We start from the raw sequence: 20323 nt of genomic DNA, 5'->3' as shown, positions 1-20323 counted from the left end.
ACTGCCCAAGCCTGAGGTCACCATGCAAGGAGACATGGCGTGGGGTACTCTGGCAGCAAGCATCTGGCAGCTGCCACTGCTGAAATGTGGCATGGGGGCGGGAGGATGCAGGGATTTTGCAGCTGTCAGAGGCTGACAGATGGTGGGATTAAGATATGGCAGGGCTCCTCTCATATGAGAGCTGCTTGGGTGCAGGGGTGGAAGCACCTCACTCCCTATCCCAGCTCCCAGCTGAGCTGTAGGTTGGCCTGGGGTCAGGAGATGCTCTGGCAGAGGCTGCTGGTGAGGACCCCCTGCCTGGACTTGAACAGCAGCATTACCTGCCCACAGGTTTTTTTTTATAATTTGGAGGATGCAGATGCAGAGGGGAAATGAGTGTCACGAGGGGTCCCAATAAAGGTGCTCCCCATATGTGCTGTGTCACCAAGAGCTTTGTTCCCTGGCTTCTGGCTGGTGCTGGGTCAGGGCTCCTGTGCAGGGGCAAGAGGGTTGGGAGCAGGCGAGCTGCCCTGCCCTGCCCTGCCAAACAATGCTCCTCCATGGAAGGCTTGGCAAGTGCCTTCATGATTTATTTGAAATTCAAATCCATGCCTGGATTTGATTCACCGGTGGAGGTGAAGGCTTCCAGGAGCTGGGTTGGCACAAGGAAGGAAGAAGGGAAGCAGGGTTCCCCCTCTGTGTCAACCTGACCCCAATCCCTGAGCTGTGTACCCCAGAAGTTCATGGCCTGGGCACCCTTGGGCTCTTTCAGCAAGCTGGGTCAGGGTGGAAGTGACTCTGGACTGGTGGTGTTTAGTATGCCAGAATCTGGATTCTTGTAGTGCCTGTTGTTCATTGACTGGCTCCAAAGGGGGAGGTGGTCTTGTTGACCCCAGTTCCATGGACAGTTTGCCTACAGTGACTTCCAAGGCTGACAACAGTGGTGGTGGCACAGGTGCCATCGGGACCTGTGAGATCTGCAAATACCGAGGCCATGGGGAGAGTGTGCTGGGTGGAGGGATGGAACTGGAGCAGCAAAGCCATGGAGGGGGAGGACAGTGCTGTGTGCTAGACAGCCAGGGGTGTTTATGGGGAGGGCTTGCTGACCACTCTTTTTGTGTCCCTAGACTCCACCTGCCCCACAAAAGTGTCTTCCCTTGTCTCTGGGGCTACCAGCCCAGCCGATGGGGATCCAGGAGGATAAAGCACCGGCCAGCGGTGTATAAGTAGGTGGTATTTTTATTGGCTTGCACAGGCTTTGCAGTCCCAGCAGCTGATGCAAGATTTCTGCTCAGGAGCTTTCCTCCTTCCCACATCTCACCCAAGTCAGCCTCTTGTGTTTGCATTAACCAGGACGGCCAAAAGCCAGGCTGCCTGCCTGCTGCCTGTGTAACTAACCCTGTTCTAGACAGCAGCTTGCTGCTGGACTTTAATCAACTAACATGGCAGCCCCCCTTTTGCTGGTGTTCAGGGGTTGGCCTCTTCCTCCATGGTAAGCATGAGGGCCATAGCACTTCAGTGCATGCTGAGTGCTTTGAAGACCTAAGATGACAACACTGAGTGGGTGTTTTAGCCAAATGGTTGAAGCAGTCTGAAGTTGAGGAGGGCTGGGACTTTCAGATGCGATGGGAAACCAGAGTCTGGGAGGAAGTAATGATTGCTGGGATGCAGTTGCACTGTGGGAGCCAGTACCTAAACTAGCTATGGTGTTGGGGGCTCACAAGTGCTCCGAAGGAGATATGGTGGAAAGGACAAGTCCCTTTCATAGGCTCCTTATGCTGTGGTCTTTGTGGAGCAGCACATCACCCTGGTCAGGATTTGCCCATGTTTGTGTGAGTGCCACACAGAAGCAGGGCAGTGGAAGACCTCCATGAGGACTCCTGCTTCCTGGCTTCTGCTAAACAGTTCCTCTGGGTATCGCCCCATCTGGGTGGTGTACTGGGCCTTTCTGAGTTTCCTGCTTGGTCTCCAGTGGGCCCAATCTTGTAGACATGGAAGTCTGGTGTCCCAGTGCTGGTTGGGAGTGTTAGGGGTGGGAGGTAGCATGGCTGGTTCCTGCCCTGACTGGGAGGTGGATGGGGTTTGGAGAGGCCCAAAGTGCAGTGGGTTGAACACCAGATGGCACGGTTGCTCTTCAGTGTTCTGCTGAGGCACTCTGAATGCTGTGACATGTCCCCTCTGCGGGGTTTCTTGGCCTTGTCTCCTGACTCCTGGTTTTGCTTTCCTCTCTTCTGCAAGGAAGGGCTTTGCAGAGTGTTTGTGTGAAGCTGCTTTGTGTTTTTGTGGGTGAAGTGGATGATGAGTTTGCTGTCTTAAGCTTGTCTCTGGCTCACTGGTGCTCAGAGGCAAACCTCCAGCCAAGGCAGCTGTTAGCCACATCGCTGCTGCTTTGGCTTGCATGTCCTGCTAGCACTTGTGGCCACACAACAGCACCTGTGCAGCCTCTGCACCTGGAGCCTGGGTTGCTTCCCCCTGCTCTGGTGGTCTCAGTGTCACCCTGTGGGACTAGAAGAGTGTGGCAGCCCTGCACTGCCAGTCTGCAGTGAAGGGTTAGACCACTAGGAAGGGGGACAGTGGTCTGCTCTCTGCTCAGGCAGCTCCTCTTCCCCTGGAGGCACCTCCTCTCCAAAGGATGGTGAAAGAAAAGAGGCCTTTGAGGCTTCAGAGGCTGGTAGATGGGGGGATGTTTGGCTGAGAGAAGAAAAGGAAGGTTGTAAGAGTAGGTATGTTGAGGGCATTTAGAACAAAAAGGGTGGAGGAGAAAAAAAAATCTTCTGCCCTCCCATTTGTGGCAGAGGCACAAGCTGACATTTAGCAAAACCTAGAAGTGATAAATTTAGCACTGATAAAAGGAGTTACCTTGATTTTGACATGAGGTGGGCAAGAAAAAGAAGTCTGGGTGAAACCAAAGACCAGTAACAGGGTCACCTGTTAAACCAGTGAATACCTTTTGGGTGGCAAGTTGGCATGTGCTTTGCTTAGTCACAACCAAGGCTTGGGACACAGAAATAGGTGTCTTTCCAGTGTCAACCTCGGGCTTTGTGTGTATGGGGAGATCACTGGGGACTGGGTTTCTCAGGGATGCTGAGCATTCCCCTCCTTGCAGATGCCTGTAAGGGCTGCCTCTTGTGGTGTGGTTTCAGATGCTGCTTTCTTGGAAGGCCTTACTAATGGCTGCATGGGTCTAGGAAACCTCTGCTCAGAGCAGTGGTTTGTGCTTGAACACAGCAGACCAAAACCTGTGGCAGCAGCACAAGGTGGAGCTGAAGGTCTCCCTCACTGCCCATGTGTATGTGGGGTGAGGGCTTTGTTTGTCACAAGAGAAGGAGAACAGCAGCAGGAAGGTTTGCCTGGCTGGCTTGGAGAGGGCTCTTGGGCTATCCAGCTGCCTGTAAGGAAAGGGACATGGAGAACCAGTGACCTGATCCCTTGATGCTCTTGATTTGGGAGGGATTTTAGGGCCAGGTAGAGTCTGGCCTGGGCATCTCTCTGGACCAGTTCCATCTGCAAGTCCAGGTCCTGCTGTCCCAGGAGGGAGGTGGGACTGTGGTGGGGGTGAAGAGTAGCAGGCAATATCAGCAAGGGTCTCTGCTGTACTTAGACTGTGGAGGGCTGGGGGCACAGCAGGGTGGGTGTGGAGCAGACAAAGAGAAGCTTCCTTTGCTGGAGGAAAGGCTGGGGAAGAACCACACACACCTCTTACTAGGCTTCTTTCCTATGGACAGGCACCCAGTTACAGGAAAATTTTAATTGCCTCTTTAATAAATACACCAAAAGAACATCATGGCAGTCCCAGTGAGTGAGCCTTAACAGAAATGGGCTGGGGAACTGTTCCAGGAGGCACTTCTGCAGTCGTCTCCTCTTCAGCCCTCCTTCTCTCCTCTCCCCTGCCACCACTGCTGCCATGCTGGGGCTGTGAGGATGCCAGGACCTGCTCTGCTGGCAGTGCCAGCTGGCCCTTTCCTGGGTCTGGGAAGGGAAATCTTAGGGATGCGTATGCAGTGCAGGGAGGGAGGCAGAGCCCTCCATCTTCAACAGCTACCTGGGTTTAAGGGGAGAGGAGGTTAACAGGAGCAAACATCTGCCTGTCCTGGAGTGTCTCTAGCTTCCCTTCCACTCTGGCACTGTGAGAAAAGGGCCAAATACAGCCCGTGCAGCAGCTTGGGTGGTGAAATGGTTTGGTCATCCCCTCCCTTATCTCCCACTGCTTCACAAAGGCCAAGTGCTCCTTCTGTCATGACAGGGACAGCAGCTATGGTGGTAGCTCAGCCTTCAGGCCCGGCTCCCCTCTGGTTGATGATTTCCTGTGAACCACTTTCAAGACCCCCATTGGGGGAGGCAGCAGCCTCCTCTGATGTTTTATCACAACCATTTTACTACAGTCTCACTCCTCAGGATCCTCACTCCTGAGGATGCTGGGCAAGGTCCAAAACTCGTGCACGGATGTTCCTACACATAGAGGAGAAGAGCTCCCCATCTAATTTTAGCCATGACATCTGAGCAAGGGGAAGGGGCAGGCAGGAGGAGGCAGGCTGTGAAAGGACGGAGTCACAGCTGTGGCACTGACTCACTCTGGCCATGTGCAGGGCTGTCTGCCGGGTAAATGACCAAAATAATAACAGCTGATGAGTCACAACTTGCTGGCATTTTGGAGCAAGGGAGCCAGCCTTTAGCATGACCCCCTCTTCCCTCTCCAAAAGCCAAAGCAAAGATGGGTTTTGTGGCCTCAGAAGGGAGCTGGGGGACTGGGAACAGATCCCTGGGGGCAGCTGGGGGACCTGGGTATCAGTGAAACATCATGGGGAAGTCCCCAGTCTGGCTGAGAGAGGTCCCATGGGAGGTTTTTGCAGCAACAAGGGGAGGCTAAAAGCTCCCTTTTAAAAGATGTGTGTGAAGCCTGCCAGTATCAGACACTGTCTGTAACTCAGGAGCAAGTTATTTCCTGCGTACCAACCCAGGCTCTCCATGACAGGTGGCTCTCATCAGCCATGCAAACCCCTTTTTTGTTATGGAGGTCCCAAGGAGGCAGGAGAGAATTGCCTCTTCAGTGCGTTCCTCCCCTTGTCCTTCTCTCTCTGCTTCAGAAGGATGGGGTGGCATCTGCAAGCTGCACTTGGGTGCTCAGAGGGCAGCCAGGCATCAGGGAGACCTCTTTCTGCCCTCTGGTGCATGCATCTGTGGTTGGGGGTGGAAGTGCTGTTGGTTATTCAGACGAGTGGTATCAGGGCTTGCACTGCTGGGAAGGAGGCAGAGGGAGAAACCAAGTACTTGCTCTCCAAACTAGGACTTGGTTGGGGAGGGCTGGTAGGCTGCTGCTGCTGCTGCTGCGTGGCCACCTCCACCCACTTGGCACCTGCAAGGACCCCCACATCACTCCAGATCAGGTCTTTTACCCATGCTCTCTCCCCTTCTCTCCCCCTTGTCTTCTTTGCCCTCTAGGTTTTGCTGCTTTTGTTTGTGCTGTGCTGGGAGAGCAGGCCCTTAGTTTGTGGGTACCTGGCCTGAGCAGGTACCAGGTTCCATCCCACTGGGGAAGGGCAGAGGGAAGCAGACCCTAGAATCACCTCTGAGACTCTCAACTTTGCTCCTAATGAGCTGTGTTTGCTCCTGGAGGCTGGAGCAAGCCTGTAGGGCTATAAGCAGCCTTTGGGGCTGAGATCAGGACTCTATGAAATGTGGCCATCATGGCACTTGGTGACACTGGCTATAATTTCCCCTTTAGATGGAGAGGAGGGGTTTTTCCTGCTGGAGGTATGTTTCCAGCCACTCAGTCTTCTGCCTCTTTTGGTACTTCTTGCATCCTGCTAGCTTGTGTGGCATGGGGATGACAGCATGAAATGGCAGAGGTCACCAAGGTCAGCCTGTGCCACAGCTGCTTTGTCCTGGGATAGTTCAGGAAAGCAGGGGAGAAATTTGTGAGCTCTTGGCATCTCTACTGGTGCTGAAGGCAGTGAAGTGTCTTGCTTTTTCTGGGAGCAGTGGGATGCTCTTTTCAGTCCCTGTTGATGGAAGGGGATACATTCTCCCATCTTTCTATTATCTGTGCTGGTATCTGAGTGCCTGAAGCTCTCTTGGCTTTGCTTTGGGAGATGCAGCCTTACCAGCCCTGGGCATCACTGCCTGAGCTCTGCATCTGCCATGCTGCAACTATATCATAACTCTGGGTTTGTTGCCTCCTCCTTTGTGTTGTCCTGCCCAGAGCAGCACTGTTCTGGAATATCCCTATGTGCAGGGGGAAAATTCCAGGGCTGGCTGGGGAGTTTGGATCAGACAGCTGGGCTGTGGGACCAGCTGCCATTTAAATAACCCATTCCTCAGCTATGGGAGGTACAGAGCTGTGCGTACTGAAGGAGGGAACCAGCCCTAAAGGGGATAGTGGGAATCTGCTATAAAGAAACCATGGGCTGGGCACCCAAACTGCTGGGGTGCCCTGCTGAGCTCCCTGCCACTTTGCTCCAATGCATATTGCTCTGCAAAGAGAGTTCAGAGAAAAGAAAATCTCCAAGTTCTTCCCAGCCTGCATTGCTGGTCCTGCCAATGGGACCAAAATAGAAACTGCATGGCCAGCCTCTCCCTGGACCCCACACTGCAACACACTGGTGGTTGCTTACCCTTTGTGTTTCATCCCATATTAATTCACTGCCTGAGGCTTTCAGTCTTTCTGTCTGGCTGCCCAGCCAAACACAGCAACAGATTGTTTAAATTGGGGCTGTCGGGTTTCTTGATAACCAGAAGGCAGATTATTTACTATAGTGGCAAATAAACTTCATAATGTTATGATGGTGGAAAGATGTCAAGGGATATGAATGCCTGGAGTCAGCTCAGGAGCCTCCAAGGAGTCAGCTTTGGTTTAAATTAAGACAGAACACTGTCTTCCATGGATTTTGGGAAAGAAATCACATTGTTGTAATGGGAACATGATTCTGAGCCTTAGGGCTGGCAAACTTTTGACTTTATGAAGTGTAAGGGGAGGGTCTGAGCTAGTCTGGAAGATTTGCCTTAAAGCACATCTTAGGTTTGCTCCGAGAAGGCAGTGAAAGGGAGGTTGCACCACAATGTTGTGCTGAGCTTGGAGAGAGGCAGGATGGAGCTGCCACCAGACAATGTGGGGTTAGGTCAGGAACTGTAACAAGGTCTCAGCCTTTCTGCTTGCCCTGTTTCCCCAGCAAGCCAAACTTGAGAGCAGTTTGTGAAGAGTCAGACAGGGGATTGCTGATCCCTTTTGCCTTGCCTTGGTTGAAGCAGAGCGGGGACTGTGCTCAGGTCACTGGGTAGTTCCTTCCACGTGGTTTTGCCCCATGACAAGATGGAAAGCTGGGGTTTTTTGCTGTTTTGTTTCTTTGCCTTGCCTACACATTCCTTGCAAGGAGCTGCTGGTACCTGTCCCCTGCCTTGCCCATTCAAAGAAGATGGTTTAGAGGTTGTATCTTCTCCATATCATATGTATCAGGAACAGCGTGGCCAGCAGGTCCAAGGAAGGGGTTCTGCCCCTATACTCAGCCCTGGTGAGGCCACAGCTTGAGTCCTGTGTCCAGTTCTGGGCCCCTCAGTTCAGGAAGGAGACTGAGGTGCTGGAGCAGGTCCAAAGGAGGCAACTGGGCTGGTGAAGGGACGCCAGCACAGACCCTATGAGGAGAGGCTGAGGGAGCTGGGGGTGTTCAGCCTGGAGAAGAGGAGGCTCAGGGGAGACCTCGTCACTCTCTACAACTCCCTGAAAGGAGGTTGGAGCCAGGGGGAGGTTGGGCTCTTTTCCCAGGCAACTCTCAGCAAGACAAGAGGGCACGGTCTCAAGTTGTGCCAGGGGAGGTTTAGGTTGGATATTAGAAAGAATTTCTTTATGGAGAGGGTGATCAGCCATTGGAATGGGCTGCCCAGGGAAGTAGTGGATTCTCCATCCCTGGAGATATTTAAAAAGAGCCTGGATGTGGCACTGAGTGCCATGGGCTGGGAACCATGGGGGGAGTGGATCAAGGGTTGGACTTGATGATCTCTGGGGTCCCTTCCAACCCAGCCAATTCTATGATTCATATGGTGTGCCCAGCACCCAACTAAGTGGGAATACCCTGAAAGTGGATTAAAGTTAGTGGCCATGCCTCATCCCTGGTGTGGATTGTGTGGTGATCCTCCCAGGGCACCTGCAAGCCAGAAGTGATGCTGAACTGGTGATGCTGGGCTGTCCCTGCCAGCCTGAGGCGTGCCCTGAAATTCCTGTCCCCTGAAATAAATCCTGTGGGTGAGTTTCACTTCTGTCCATCTTGTGAAAGGGAACTATTACCTTTTCAAGTCTGGGGTGTGTCAGCATACTTGTATCAGGTCCATGTGCTGGCACTGCTGTGATGCTGTGGAGCAGAAGAGCATGTGTGGGAGCAGGAGGCTGTGAGTTGTGCTTGCTGTGGCATGTGCAGGACTGGTACAAAGAGGCCAAACTAATGCTGCCTGTCCTTTGCACAGTCCTGAAGCCTCCAGGCTGGTCAACCAATGTTACCAGTAGCACTGGTAGGTGTCTGAGCAAGTTAGCAAAGCCTTCAGATGTTGCTTGGAAGACCTTACTCATGCTGTCTGTGCCCGGTAGTCCTGTCAGGGTCCTCTATGCAGCTCCTTGCAGAGAGGGGTGCTGGGACTGTCCATGTAGAGACTTCAGGGTTGGGAGGAGGCCCCTCTGCAGCTGCATGTATGTGACCACCAGCTGGTTTCTAAGCCCTTGTCTTGCTTTCTCACTAGGATGGAGGTCTGAATTCCTCTGGATCAACCCCCAGGGCTCATTAATGAATGGGGGTCGATTCCCCTCTGAGTGCAAGGACTATAAACTGCCTTCTGCAACCTGGAGGGACAACCTTAAGGTAGCAGCAGTAACCTCCCCCTCTGCAGTAAGAGGGTGCCAGGATAACTCAGGATGTCCTTTGTCACAGTTTGCCCTGGGAATGGCATGGTCTTGCAGTTCAGAAGCCTGGAAGCAAGGTGCTGTGGGCCATGTAGGCAGTGGCACTTGTTGCAGTAGATTAAGTTAATGAATCCTAAAATAGAAGGTAAGCACAAGCCTATAGATCACTCCTCATGATACTTCAAAACAGTCATGGTTCGGGCAGAGCCTCCCTACCTTAGTGCTGGGAGGGCCTTATCTCCTTGATTATGCTGGACCCAGCACAGTGGAGCTCCTAATGATGCATCCTGCATGATGTATGAGCGATTACAGCTGGAATAAAAATTTTGGGTAGAAAAAAACTGCATAGTTTGAGAACTTGCTGACTGCTGTGCACCTCACTGCAACCAAAGCCCTGAGGGATGCACCACACCTTGACCAGTGTGCTCCCTTCCTCCTTTGGTGTGGGGGAACCTTCCTCAGTAGACCTCATTTAGGCAGGTTGCTCTTTGTGATGCATCAGAGAGGGCTGGGCAGGGATCACAAGGGAGAGGAGTGACTGGGGACAGATGCCTGGGAGCAGGAAAGGAGAATGGGGACAGACTATCAGCAGGGGTGGTGTGGGAGTGGCAAAGTATGTGGGAAGATTGAGTATCAGAGTGCTGAAAGGGTGTGAGTGGGTGCAAGCTTTGGATGGATATAGAGTGAAGGCACACAGTGGTATGTCAGCAGTATGGGGATGAGCAGCAGCTCCCTGGATGGGCTCCTGGGCTCTTATCCCTTGGTTCCTCTGGTATCCTGGCTGGGAGGAGACAGAGAAGAAACCCCTCAGGAGATCTTAGTGTCATGCAGGGGTTGCTATTAATGACACAGTTTCCCTGTGCTTGTGTTGAGCAAATCTGGTGTCCTTGCCAGGGGAAGACAGCTTGTAAACTGAAGGAGGCTCCTGCATGCACACTGCCAGCTCTGGTGCCACAGCACCTGCAGAAAACTGGGACACAGCCAGATGCCACCAGGATGGGTGCTTGGCACAGAGCAGGGCAAAGCTCTCAGATTTGTTTCCCTTGCTGTAGCCCTCTGGTTAGAAAAAAACGCTTTCCAGTCAACTAATCTGAGGTTTGCTGAAAGGTCAGGAAGAGCTGATAGCATTTTTCAAATCCAGACTTCTCTCGGGCCCAAGGCTTGTGTGTTGAGCTGCCAGCAGTGTCCTGCAGTAGAGTCCTCTTGCTAGCCTTGGTGCCAGGGGAGGGATGCCAGGTTTGGCACTGTATGAAGGTAACCTGGGATCTCTCATTTCTGGATAGGTAGGAAGAGCCCAGGCTGCTGGAGGGACAGAGGGAATAACAACATGGAGGAAGGGACAACCAGGTGTACAGGACAGCATCCCCTTACTTTGTCTTAAGGACACAGAGTATGTGAGGGTTTGCTTGAGGCTAGTGGAACAAAGCCAAATAGCAGAGCTGAGTATCCAGAAGCTCTCCCTGAAGCGGACAGAGCCTGTGCCTTGAGGGACACTGCATGTTTAGCCTGTCTATTTTTTTGAGCTACCACCACCATGGGAGGGATGGTTGCTAGCTGTCCAGAGAGCAGGGCCTCCATATCACCTTATCCACAAGCTCTGTCTCTGCTGAAGCTATGAGATGCACATTTTTCCTGCTTGACTTTCCAAGGGCATTTACATCCTCCCACCAAGGCTCTGTCCTCAAGAGGAAGAGATTGCAGCTTGCTCTGGGTGCCCAGGGAGCTTTCTGCAGCAGCCCCAGTCTCACCCAGCTCTCCAGGGCTGCACTGTTGCCTGCCCATGCCCCAGGTTATGTTCCTGCTTCAGCAGCACCTCTGATGCCAGGCAAGGAGCATAGGAGTCTACAGAGCTCTGAAGGGACTGGTTAGAAAAAAACACCTTCCAAGAGCTCTGATTGTACAACACAAGCAGACCAGAGCTGTTGGCTCCTTCCTCAATCACAGGAGGAGATTGAAATGACAGTGGGAAGCTGCTCCTAAGTAGAGTTGATGTCCCAGTGTGTGCAGCAGCACTTCCTTTCCCTCCCACTGTGCAGATGCCAGGCAGCCTCCATCCATCCTCCTTACCCAGCTGAGCTGAGCCAAGCCGTGCAGTCAGCAGAGCTGGTGCCAGCTCTTCTCTGCTTTGTCTCAGTAACAAACAGTGGAGATCCCAGAGATATGCAGGTGTTAGGCCAGGGACTTCCAAGGTTTAGCTCCTCTGAGGCCCCTCTCTGTGCATTGTGCAGCTCTGCTGGTGCACATCACCCCTGGGGCACACCCAGCACTCAGTCCATCTGCTCCACCAGTGGCAGCTCTCACCACCTGTGATGCACCATTCGGAGCTCAGATTGGAAGTTGCAAGATGTGGGGATATCTTATCAGAGATATCTGAGCTGTCCTGTGCTGCTGTTACAGATTGCTCCTGGTAATCATCATCATCATCACTGGTGGCTAGAGCATGAGTCCTTGTGCCATGAAGATAAAAAAGCCCATAATCAGCTATTATGCAAACATAAATGTCAAGCCAAGTTTGTTCTAGCAGATTTCCTCATCAGATAGCGGTGCAAAAAGGAAGGAAGTGGGGCTGAGAGATCTTCCTGCCCATAGCAGCAGCTCAGCAGTCAGTACAGCAGCTTCGAGACAGTGGAATATGTGAGCAAGGAGGGAGCCTCTGTTTGGTGTGTTCAGGATGTAGCTGGGCAGAACTCCTCCTGCAGCTAGAGGTGGCCAGAAAGGGTCTGCTGCAGTGTGCAACACCCAGGTACTGCTCTCTCCTGCTTTTTTTAACACATTCAATTTGTTCAGACAATTTTTAACACCTATTGGTATTGATGCAATTTACTGTGCATCGTCCTGGAGACAGTGGGGAGAAAAGACAGGAATGGAGCACTGCAATGTTTTTCCTTTTCCCTTTTACCAGGTAGTGCTCTCTCCTGGTTTTTTTAACACACTTAATGTGTTGATAATTTTTAACACTTATTGGTAATGATGCAATTTACTGTGCATCATCCTGGAGACAGTGGGGAGAAAAGATAGGAAGGGAGCGCTGCAGTGTTTTCCTTTTTTTTCCTTTTTTTCTCCTTTTTTTTTCCTTTTTTCCTCTTTTTTCCTTTTTTTTTTCTTTTTTCCTTTTTTCCTATTTTTTCCTTTTTTTCCCTTCTTTCCCTTTTTTTTTTCTTTTTTCCTTTTTCCTATTTTTTCCTTTTTTTCCCTTCTTTTCCTTTTTTTTCCTTTTTTTTCCCTTTTTTTCCTTTTTTCCTTTTTTTTTTCCTTTTTTTCCTTTTTTTTTTCCCCTTTTTTTTTCTTTTTTTTTTTTTTCCTTTTTTTTTCCTTTTTTTTCCTTTTTTTTTTTTCTTTTTCCTTTTTCCCCTTTTTTATCTTTTTTTTCCTTTTTTCCTTTTTTCGCTTCTTTTCCTTTTTTCCCTTTTTTTTCCGTTTTTTTTCTTTTTTTCCTTTTTTTTTCCTTTTTTTCTCCATTTTTTTTTCGCTTTTTTTTTCTTTTTTTTTTTTTTTTCCTTTTTTTCCCCTTTTTTTCCCCTTTTTTTTTCCCTTTTTTCTCCTTTTTCTCCTTTTTTCTCCTTTTTTCTCCTTTTTCTCCTTTTCTTCCTTTTTCTCCTTTTTTTCTCCTTTTTTCCTCACCTTTTCCCCCTCCTTTCCCCCCTCCTTTTCCTCCCCCTTTTCCCCCCCTTTTCCCCCCCCTTTTCCCCCCCCCTTTTCCCCCCTTTTTCCCCCCCTTTTCCCCCCCCTTTTCCCCCCTTTTCCCCCCTTTCCCCCCCCCTTTTCCCCCCCTTTTCCCCCCCTTTTTCCCCCCCCTTTTTCCCCCCATTTTCCCCCCATTTTCCCCCCTTTTTCCCCCCCTTTTCCCCCCTTTTTTCCCCCCCTTCCCCCCCCTTTTTCCCCCCCTTTTCCCCCCCTTTTTCCCCCCCTTTTTCCCCCCCTTTTTTCCCCCCCTTTTTCCCCCCTTTTTCCCCCCCTTTTTCCCCCCTTTTTCCCCCCCCTTTTTCCCCCCTTTTTCCCCCCCTTTTTCCCCCCTTTTTCCCTCCTTTTTCCCTCCCCTTTTCCTCCCCCTTTCCTCCCCCTTTCCTCCCCCTTTCCTCCCCCTTTTCCTCCCCCTTTCCTCCCCCTTTCCTCCCCCTTTCCTCCCCCTTTCCTCCCCCTTTCCTCCCCCTTTCCTCCCCCTTTCTTCCCCCTTTCCTCCCCCTTTCTTCCCCCTTTCTTCCCATTTCCCTACCTCACTGCATACAGGTATGGCATTGAGACTGGAAACTGAAGACCTGGCTTCCTTGCCTACCAGGCTGGAGGAAACCAAACCAAGCTTGGCTTTCTCCATAAATACAAATTCAGCTTTATATACCTCTGAAAGAAACAGGGATACAGCTCAGTGGATTGCTTGTAGTACAAGCACTAAAGAAAAGCTTCAGTTTGCCTTCCAGAAAGTAACATGTATGTTCCATCATACATACATATCCCAAACAAAAAAGGAAAACTTCTGATGAATTTGCTCATTTCTGCAGACCTCACGGCAGTGGAGGTTTGGGCCAGGGTGTTCTCCTGAAGGTCCTCTGCTATTGCTGACCTGCAAATGAGTGAATAAAAGAGCATGAGAAGGGATGGAAGGTAGAAATGAGGGCAGCAGCTGTCTCACCACTCACTAGTGCAGTGATGGGTAGAGCTCCTCAAGGAGCAGCGACGGCATGGAGATGGGGAGTGATGGTGGTGGCTTGTGCCTACAGACTGCTCTAATCCAGAGTCCCCTGCCTTGGGAACAACTGAAGATCCAGAAGTTTACTTCTATTAGACAGTGTGTCTTGGTAGTTTTTTTGAGTTGCTCTTGAATAATTCCTCTCTACTGAGCAACTGAAAAGAGGCAGCAACTGGAGGGTGGGAAGCAAAGCTCTGGAGGAGGGGAGAGCTGGAGCTAGCTGGAATCAGCTGCTTCTCCTCCAGCTGAGCTGCCAGCACTGAAACTATCTCAGCACTTTCTACCTGTGGTTGGAGCTTTCCATGGGCTGCTGCAACATCCAGGCAGCTTGTCAAGCTTCAAGGGTTGGCCAGGGGAACCTTGAGAGCTGAGTAAAGACCTTTCCACCAGGAGAGGGAAGTTTTCAGCTGGACAGATGGGATCATTTTCCTAGCCTTTCTCTGCTGTACTGCAGCTCTCTCAGCCATCTTCTACCAGATCTGCCTGCCCTGCTTTTTACTTGCCTGATTGTTTCATTTCTTTAGGACTTGAAAGAGTTTAGTTTAGATTTCTGCAAATTCGACTAGTGCTTAGGCAGTTTGGTTCCTGCAGGGAAACCAGGTGGGCAAGCACCAAGGGAAGGAAGGAGGGTGCTGGGGGTTGGTTGCCAGGACTGATCAGCACCTCAGGATGCAAGGGCTGTGCTGAGCGGGGTGTGCAGAGTCCTGGCCATACGGCGACACCAGCCCCGCTCTCAGCACCTGGGGCTGAGCTGTGTAGAGGAGGCTGTGGGGAGAGGAGTCCCTGCAGTGTGTCTGCCCAGCAAGCCCTAACACACAGCACCACCATGTCTGCCTTCCCTGCTTCTCTGTCCCTTGCTGTCCCCATGCCTGCCTGCACTGATCCCACCAGGGATCCGGCCCTGATGCCATGCCGGAGACTCAGGAGGGAGCCTATTTAACTCCCAGTCTCTGTGTTAACAGCTGCCCTCCGGGTGCCATGGAATTCTTGTTTCGGTGGCACTCCAGATGGAAGGGGCCCACGGGCCAGGCCAGGTGGCATTCCAAGGCAGGGCTGCCCTACGCCTCGCTGGCCCAACGCTGCCCGGCCCTCTCCTGCCTGGGCCTCTCCTGTCTCCAGCGCCGCTCCAGCACCGCACTGCCCTGCCTCAGCCCAGCGCTCTGGTGTCCAAAAGAAGCGTGGGGCTGGGTGAGAGCTATCGACTCCCACCTGGTGGGTCATGTCCTGGCTAGCCTGGTCCCTATTATAGAGGAGGGGGATATCAACGGGGCGTCCATGCCAGCGGCTTTGGATCTGAGTCTCTAGAGTATGGCGGCATTGGGAGCTGAGCAGTGGGCCGAGGAGAGGTGGCTGCCCATGTGTCATGGTTTAACACTGGCCTGGCAATTAAACCAAGTAACAGATGCTCTCTATTAATCTCTCTCTCCTCCCTGATAAAGAAAGGAGAGAGAATAAGGGAGGGAGACTTATGGGTTGAAAACTAAACTACACAACTTTAATGAAACAGTAATAATAAATAGGAAAAATTTACTAAATAAATACAAGTATACAGGAAAATTGATACCATGTTCCTTCCCCCTCTTTCCCCCAATAACTCTCACGTCACCACCGAGGCTGCAGGGCAGCCCTGGGAAAGTCCAGGCTGGAATCCTGGGGTCAGCAGCAGTCGGGAGCTGGAGGCAGGAACACACAGATATGGGCTGGGATGGATCAGGAACACAGGCAGAGGAATGGATGGAATCCTCCCAGGATGCTGAAGGAAACAGGGAATGGGTGAAGAAAGGGAAGCAGGAAGGGGTGTTACCCTTGTGATTTATACTGAGTATGAGGTGTATGGTATGGAATACTCTGGTCAATTCTGGCATCTATCTTGTCCGTTCCTCCTCAAAGGAGGCTGCAGGTGGGACCTCTTTATTCCTTCTGGAGGGTAAAATGTTCCTCAGAGCTGAGCAGTGCCCTTGGCTCTGCACACCAGTCTCTAGCAGTAACTATAAACATCGAGTGTTATCAGTCCTAGGAGCAGACACTGACTGAGGAACTTGCTGTTAATTTCAGCAAGTGCAGCTACTTACAAGAGACTGAGCTGAAAGCAAAAGTACAAGACAGAAAATCACCTTTATCCTGGCCCAAACCAGGACATCATGCTGCTCTGGCTGCGGCCGCTTCAGGCCGGGCTGCTGTTGCGGGGTCCCTGCTGCCTGCGTCGCTCCTCTTCCCACTGCCTGCCCCCTGATGCCACCTACGGCCAGGCCACCCACGGCTTGTCAGGGCGCTACCACCACCTCAGCCATCGCCACCGCTCCAGCAGTGGCCTCTGTCCTGGGCTGCCCAGGGGTGTCCTCATGCGGGCACCTCTCTGCCGCCTTCGCCAAATGCTTGGGAGCGGAGCTCACCCGCTGTGCCGACCCGGAGGGATGGAGTCCCCGGCTGCTGTACGTATGGCAGCAGCCTTCTAGGGGGAAGTGCCTTGGTGGGGGGAAGGCTGGATGCTTAAGTAGGGAAGGAGAGAAGGGGCAGCGCCATTGCCTCTGGCTGCCATTCGTTGTCTTGCAGCACTGCTTGGGTGCCTCAAGTATCTCCCACTCAGGCCAGCACTGCTCAGGTGCTCTCAGCGCAGACTCCATGACTTCCCAGTGTCTTCTGCTAGCCCAGGGCCAAAGGATGTGGCAGACATGGTTTTGGGCTGGAGATGTATGCTTTCTCCAGCTGGCCAGCTCTGTTATTCCTTTCCTCCATCCTGGTGTACCCAAAGGAAGCTCACTAGCCCCAAAATAACAGCTTTTTTTTGTTTTTTTCTTTTTTTCCTTCTTTTTGTCTTTTTTTTGTTTGTTTGTTTGTTTGTTTTTTGTTTGTTTTTTTGTTTTTTTTCTTTTTTTCTTTTTTTCTGGTTAGTTGTGCTGGTTCACAAAAAATGCCTTGGGCTCTGAGATCTCTTGGTATGGGAGAGTTGTGGGGCACCTTTGCAGGGCAAGGGCTCCTCAGCCTGTTTTGCAACAGGCCTCTCACCTTTGTCAACCCAGCAGGGTTGCAGGGTGGCTTAAGTTGAGCTGTCACAATATTACCAGGACCTTTTCCTTCCACAAGGCTGCCTTGCAGAGGCAGGTACTCCTTGGCTGGTGGTGATGGGGATTTGTCTCATTTCTAGCCTCTTGGTCCCAAGGATGCCTTTATGTTCCAGCCACACCATCCATCCCAGAAACAGGCTGTGCTTTGCATGTATTTCTCTTACCTTGATCTAATAGCTACCCCTCCTGTGTCTTCCAGGAAAGCTATTGCGAAGTCCAGTCTCCAGCATATGGTAGCCCAGCCAAACCCTGCACTAGCCCTGAGGAGCGACTCAGAGAGGCAGATATGCAGCACTGTGGACTGGAGTGTAAGTTGTAGCATGTTTTGCTGGGCAATTCATGGAATGGGCTTCTGGGCAAGGAGCAGCAGGCTCTTCCCATGCAGCAGCTTTGTGAGGTTTTATCTGTCCAGATGTTGTCACTTGTTCTGTGAATCTTGTCTTCTAGCCTATATCTATCTCCAACATATTACCCCCCCCATCTTTGCCCTAGTATAGCATCCCTTGCACAAAGCATTTTAAGGGCCTGGATGCTTATCTGGGGCTGTTCTAAGAGAAACACATTTTCTTATTGCATTCAGGAGACCGCAGTCTATGGGGAACATATCTGGTTTGAGACCAATGTCTCTGGGGACTTCTGCTATGTTGGAGAACAGAACTGTATGGCAAAGCTGCTGGTGAGTCACCCAGGGCCAAGTGGGGACATTGAGAAGTCCCTGCTGCTGGTGAAAATGTGGGGGTTTGTGGGGCTGCCAAGGTGGGGAGTGTGTCCCTCCTACTTGTGTGTGCTGGAGCTCTTCATTCCCAATTTCTGCCAGTGATTAGTTTGCAATTGGAGCCTGATTCAGGGTTGCTGCTCACCTGGAGGTGATATGATGATGGTATTTCAGAGGGAGATTGTTGGGGTCTCACAGCCTTAGAGGGACAATCTGTATCCAAGACCTTTCAATGGAGGAGAGAAAAGAGTGCTTGAAAAAAGTGAGACCTTGCAGGCAGTGGTGATTTTAAGGTGTTGCTGCAGTCCTCTCTCCCAGCTTGCAGGCGAGTTCCTGCTTGTGGTGCAGGATGTGGAGCACTGATGCCATCCTGTGCCTGCCCATGAGGCTTACTGCCATGGCAGCACTGTGAGTCCCTCCTACACCAGCTTCTGTCATGCTCTCAGGCAGTGTCAGAAGACACTTAGGACTGTGAGACAGGATAGTGGGAGAACACCTCCCTGCTCTGTCCCAAACTTGAGAGCATCTGTTCAAGAGCATCTGTTGAGAGCATCTGTTCATATATCCCTTAACTTGCAAGGAAACTAGGCGTATGTAACTTTTCTGTAGGACCTGTTGTGCTTCCTGAAGATTGTAGAGATGTGATGAGGGGTGAGCTTGCCAGCTTCTCAACACCTGGTATTCATATGCATGTTTTTCCTCCCCTTTTCTCATCCTCCAGCAAAAACCTCTCTCCAGGCGTAAGTGTGCAGCCTGCAAGATCATAGTGCACACACCCTGCATCGAACAGCTGGAGAAAGTGAGTAGAGCCTATCAAGCCCTCTTGCAAAGCTGTAAGTCGTTCTGGGCAGCCCTTCCTCTTGGGCAGTGAAACAAGAAGATTGGGGAACTGCAATGTGTCATTGCAAAGAGGGGTCTCTTGAGGAAACAGTACCAAAAGGAGCATCTAGTGATATGATTGGGACCCCAGGCCCCATTTTAATTCAGTAGCAGAAGTGTGAGGGGTTTCATGGCAAGCACAGGTCATCTCCAGAGGCTCTGGGCCTGCTGTAGTGAAATAGAGTCCAGTAGGTTTCCTTTGGGCATGATGGTTTTACTGATTCCTCTCGTGTGTGTTTGATTTACAGATAAATTTCCGCTGCAAACCTTCCTTCAGAGAGTCAGGATCCCGGAATGTACGGGAGGTGAGAGATCTGCCTGGGACACCACCCTTGCCTTCCCTGTTTGGTGGCAAAAGCAGCAGATACTGCTAGCACATTGGCAGGCATCATGCTGCCTCCTGGCTCCAACAGGATGGCTCAGTAAAAAGGATGTTTCTTTGCAAGGCAGCAGCACAGACTGAGTGTGAGGAGCTCAGAGGCATAGCATCTGATTGTTTGCATGTTCTAAAACTCCTGCATCTGCATGAGGGGAACCTGCAGTGTCTGCTGGGAGAGTTTTTTCCTCCTTGTACTGGTCCCCAAGCGAATAGAAGAGACTGTGGCAAATGGCAGGTCCCTGAGTCTCCAACAATTTGGAAGAGGACAACACAGGCTCACTTCTTGCTTTATCACTCTTCCCTCACCTGGGTGCCACAGGTACTCAGTGTAGCAGTGGAAGATGCCCACAGTGGTGTTGTCATACTCCTTTAGCCCCTGTTTTAATGTACTGGGCATATGCCTGGGACCTGTCTGCTGAACTGCACTGGTTGAAGCACCTGTCAGGCTTTGTGCTTCACTCTCCAGTCTGTGGAGCCCACATGGTGCTCTGGGGTAGATGTGGATGGCTCAGACAGGTCACTGTGACAACACAGCTGCTGCCCCCACATCATGTTTGTGTTGGGACAGCAGATGCAGGAGACAAAAGGTACTTAAATACAGGGCTGCTGCTTTCTCAAAAATACCAGTGTGGCACAGTCAGGTGAAGCTTTCAGTGTCATTTTGAGCCTTTTTTTCTCCTCTTCTTTTGGTTTTCTTACCATGGATCCCTTCTCATGTAATTCTTAGTCCAGATCCTTTAGTTGTCCTTCACTTGATTTTGCCTTCTCCCAGAGGGGAGCATAGCAGCATGTGAGCAGTGGCCATGCTGCAAGAGCATTGATCCTGGTTGGCCTGGGTGTCTGGGTCTGTTCTCCTGGCTGTTCTTGCCTTCTCTCACATGCTGGGCCTTCCACTTTCTTTTTTTCTTCTCCCTTTAGCCCACAGTTGTCCGACATCATTGGGTACACCGGAGGCGGCAGGAAGGGAAATGCCGTCAGTGTGGCAAGGTAAGAGGGCTTTTTTTTTTTTTTTTTTTACTTTTTTTTCCTCAACCTGAAGGAAAGGTAAGGTCAAACCAGAGAGAACAAAAACATGCTGGGGACCAGAAGTATCCCAGTATATTGTTTGGTGGCAGCAGCCTTTAGCAATACCAAGACACATGCCTTGTTTTGCAGTGAATCACTTACATAAGTGCTTCCCATGTAGAGTTGTTCTCACCCTAAATCAATCTTGGAGAAGGCTGTGTCCCTGACATGCTTTCCTTGGGCAGTAGACACACCCCTGCAGAGTGCCTCCCTGATACCATAGTGGTGGTTGGGGCTATCTCACAGGGAACTCACTGGAGGGCTCCAGCTGCAGGCACACTCTCTTTGTTAATGTCTCTCCTGGTGGTGGGAAAGTACTGTTGGGTAGTAGAAAGCTGTGAGGGAATTCCCTGGGCCTCTTACCCTTCCTTCCACAGGGTTTCCAGCAGAAGTTTGCCTTCCACAGTAAAGAGATCGTAGCCATCAGCTGTTCCTGGTGCAAGCAAGCGGTAAGCAAAGCCCCCATTAAATATCTCAGCAGTCTGTGCTGCATCTCATGGCCTCAGCTTCCTGCTGGGACTCCCCAAACTGCAGCATACCCTTAAAAGCTTCTCTTACTGGGAGAAGTTGTGCCAGGTGAGGTTTAGGTTGGATATTAGAAAGAATTTCTTTATGGAGAGGGTGATCAGACATTGGAATGGACTGCCCAGGGAAGTAGTGGATTCTCCATCCCTGG

General features: G+C 51.3%; 1 protein-coding gene across 7 annotated transcripts in view; it reads left to right on the top strand.

Annotated features, from left to right (window-relative positions):
- The window catches only part of DGKZ (diacylglycerol kinase zeta), a 45981-nt gene that overhangs the window by 7576 nt on the left and 18082 nt on the right, over positions 1 to 20323 (top strand). For 3 of the 7 annotated variants that reach the window (XM_030451927.1, XM_030451924.1, XM_030451931.1), the window contains exons 2-8: positions 1107 to 1205; positions 16809 to 16917; positions 17190 to 17285; positions 18046 to 18123; positions 18452 to 18508; positions 19501 to 19569; positions 20025 to 20096. In XM_030451927.1, the coding sequence (XP_030307787.1) occupies positions 1107 to 1205; positions 16809 to 16917; positions 17190 to 17285; positions 18046 to 18123; positions 18452 to 18508; positions 19501 to 19569; positions 20025 to 20096 (580 nt within the window). The remainder of the gene's footprint in view (positions 1 to 1106; positions 1206 to 16808; positions 16918 to 17189; positions 17286 to 18045; positions 18124 to 18451; positions 18509 to 19500; positions 19570 to 20024; positions 20097 to 20323) is intronic. The other 4 variants (XM_030451930.1, XM_030451929.1, XM_030451926.1 and 1 more) reach the window with 2 other exon arrangements.

This window comes from Calypte anna, chromosome 5A (assembly GCF_003957555.1).
Source record: "Calypte anna isolate BGI_N300 chromosome 5A, bCalAnn1_v1.p, whole genome shotgun sequence".
NCBI lineage: Eukaryota > Metazoa > Chordata > Aves > Apodiformes > Trochilidae > Calypte > Calypte anna.
This window is presented reverse-complemented; position numbering and strand designations above follow the sequence as displayed.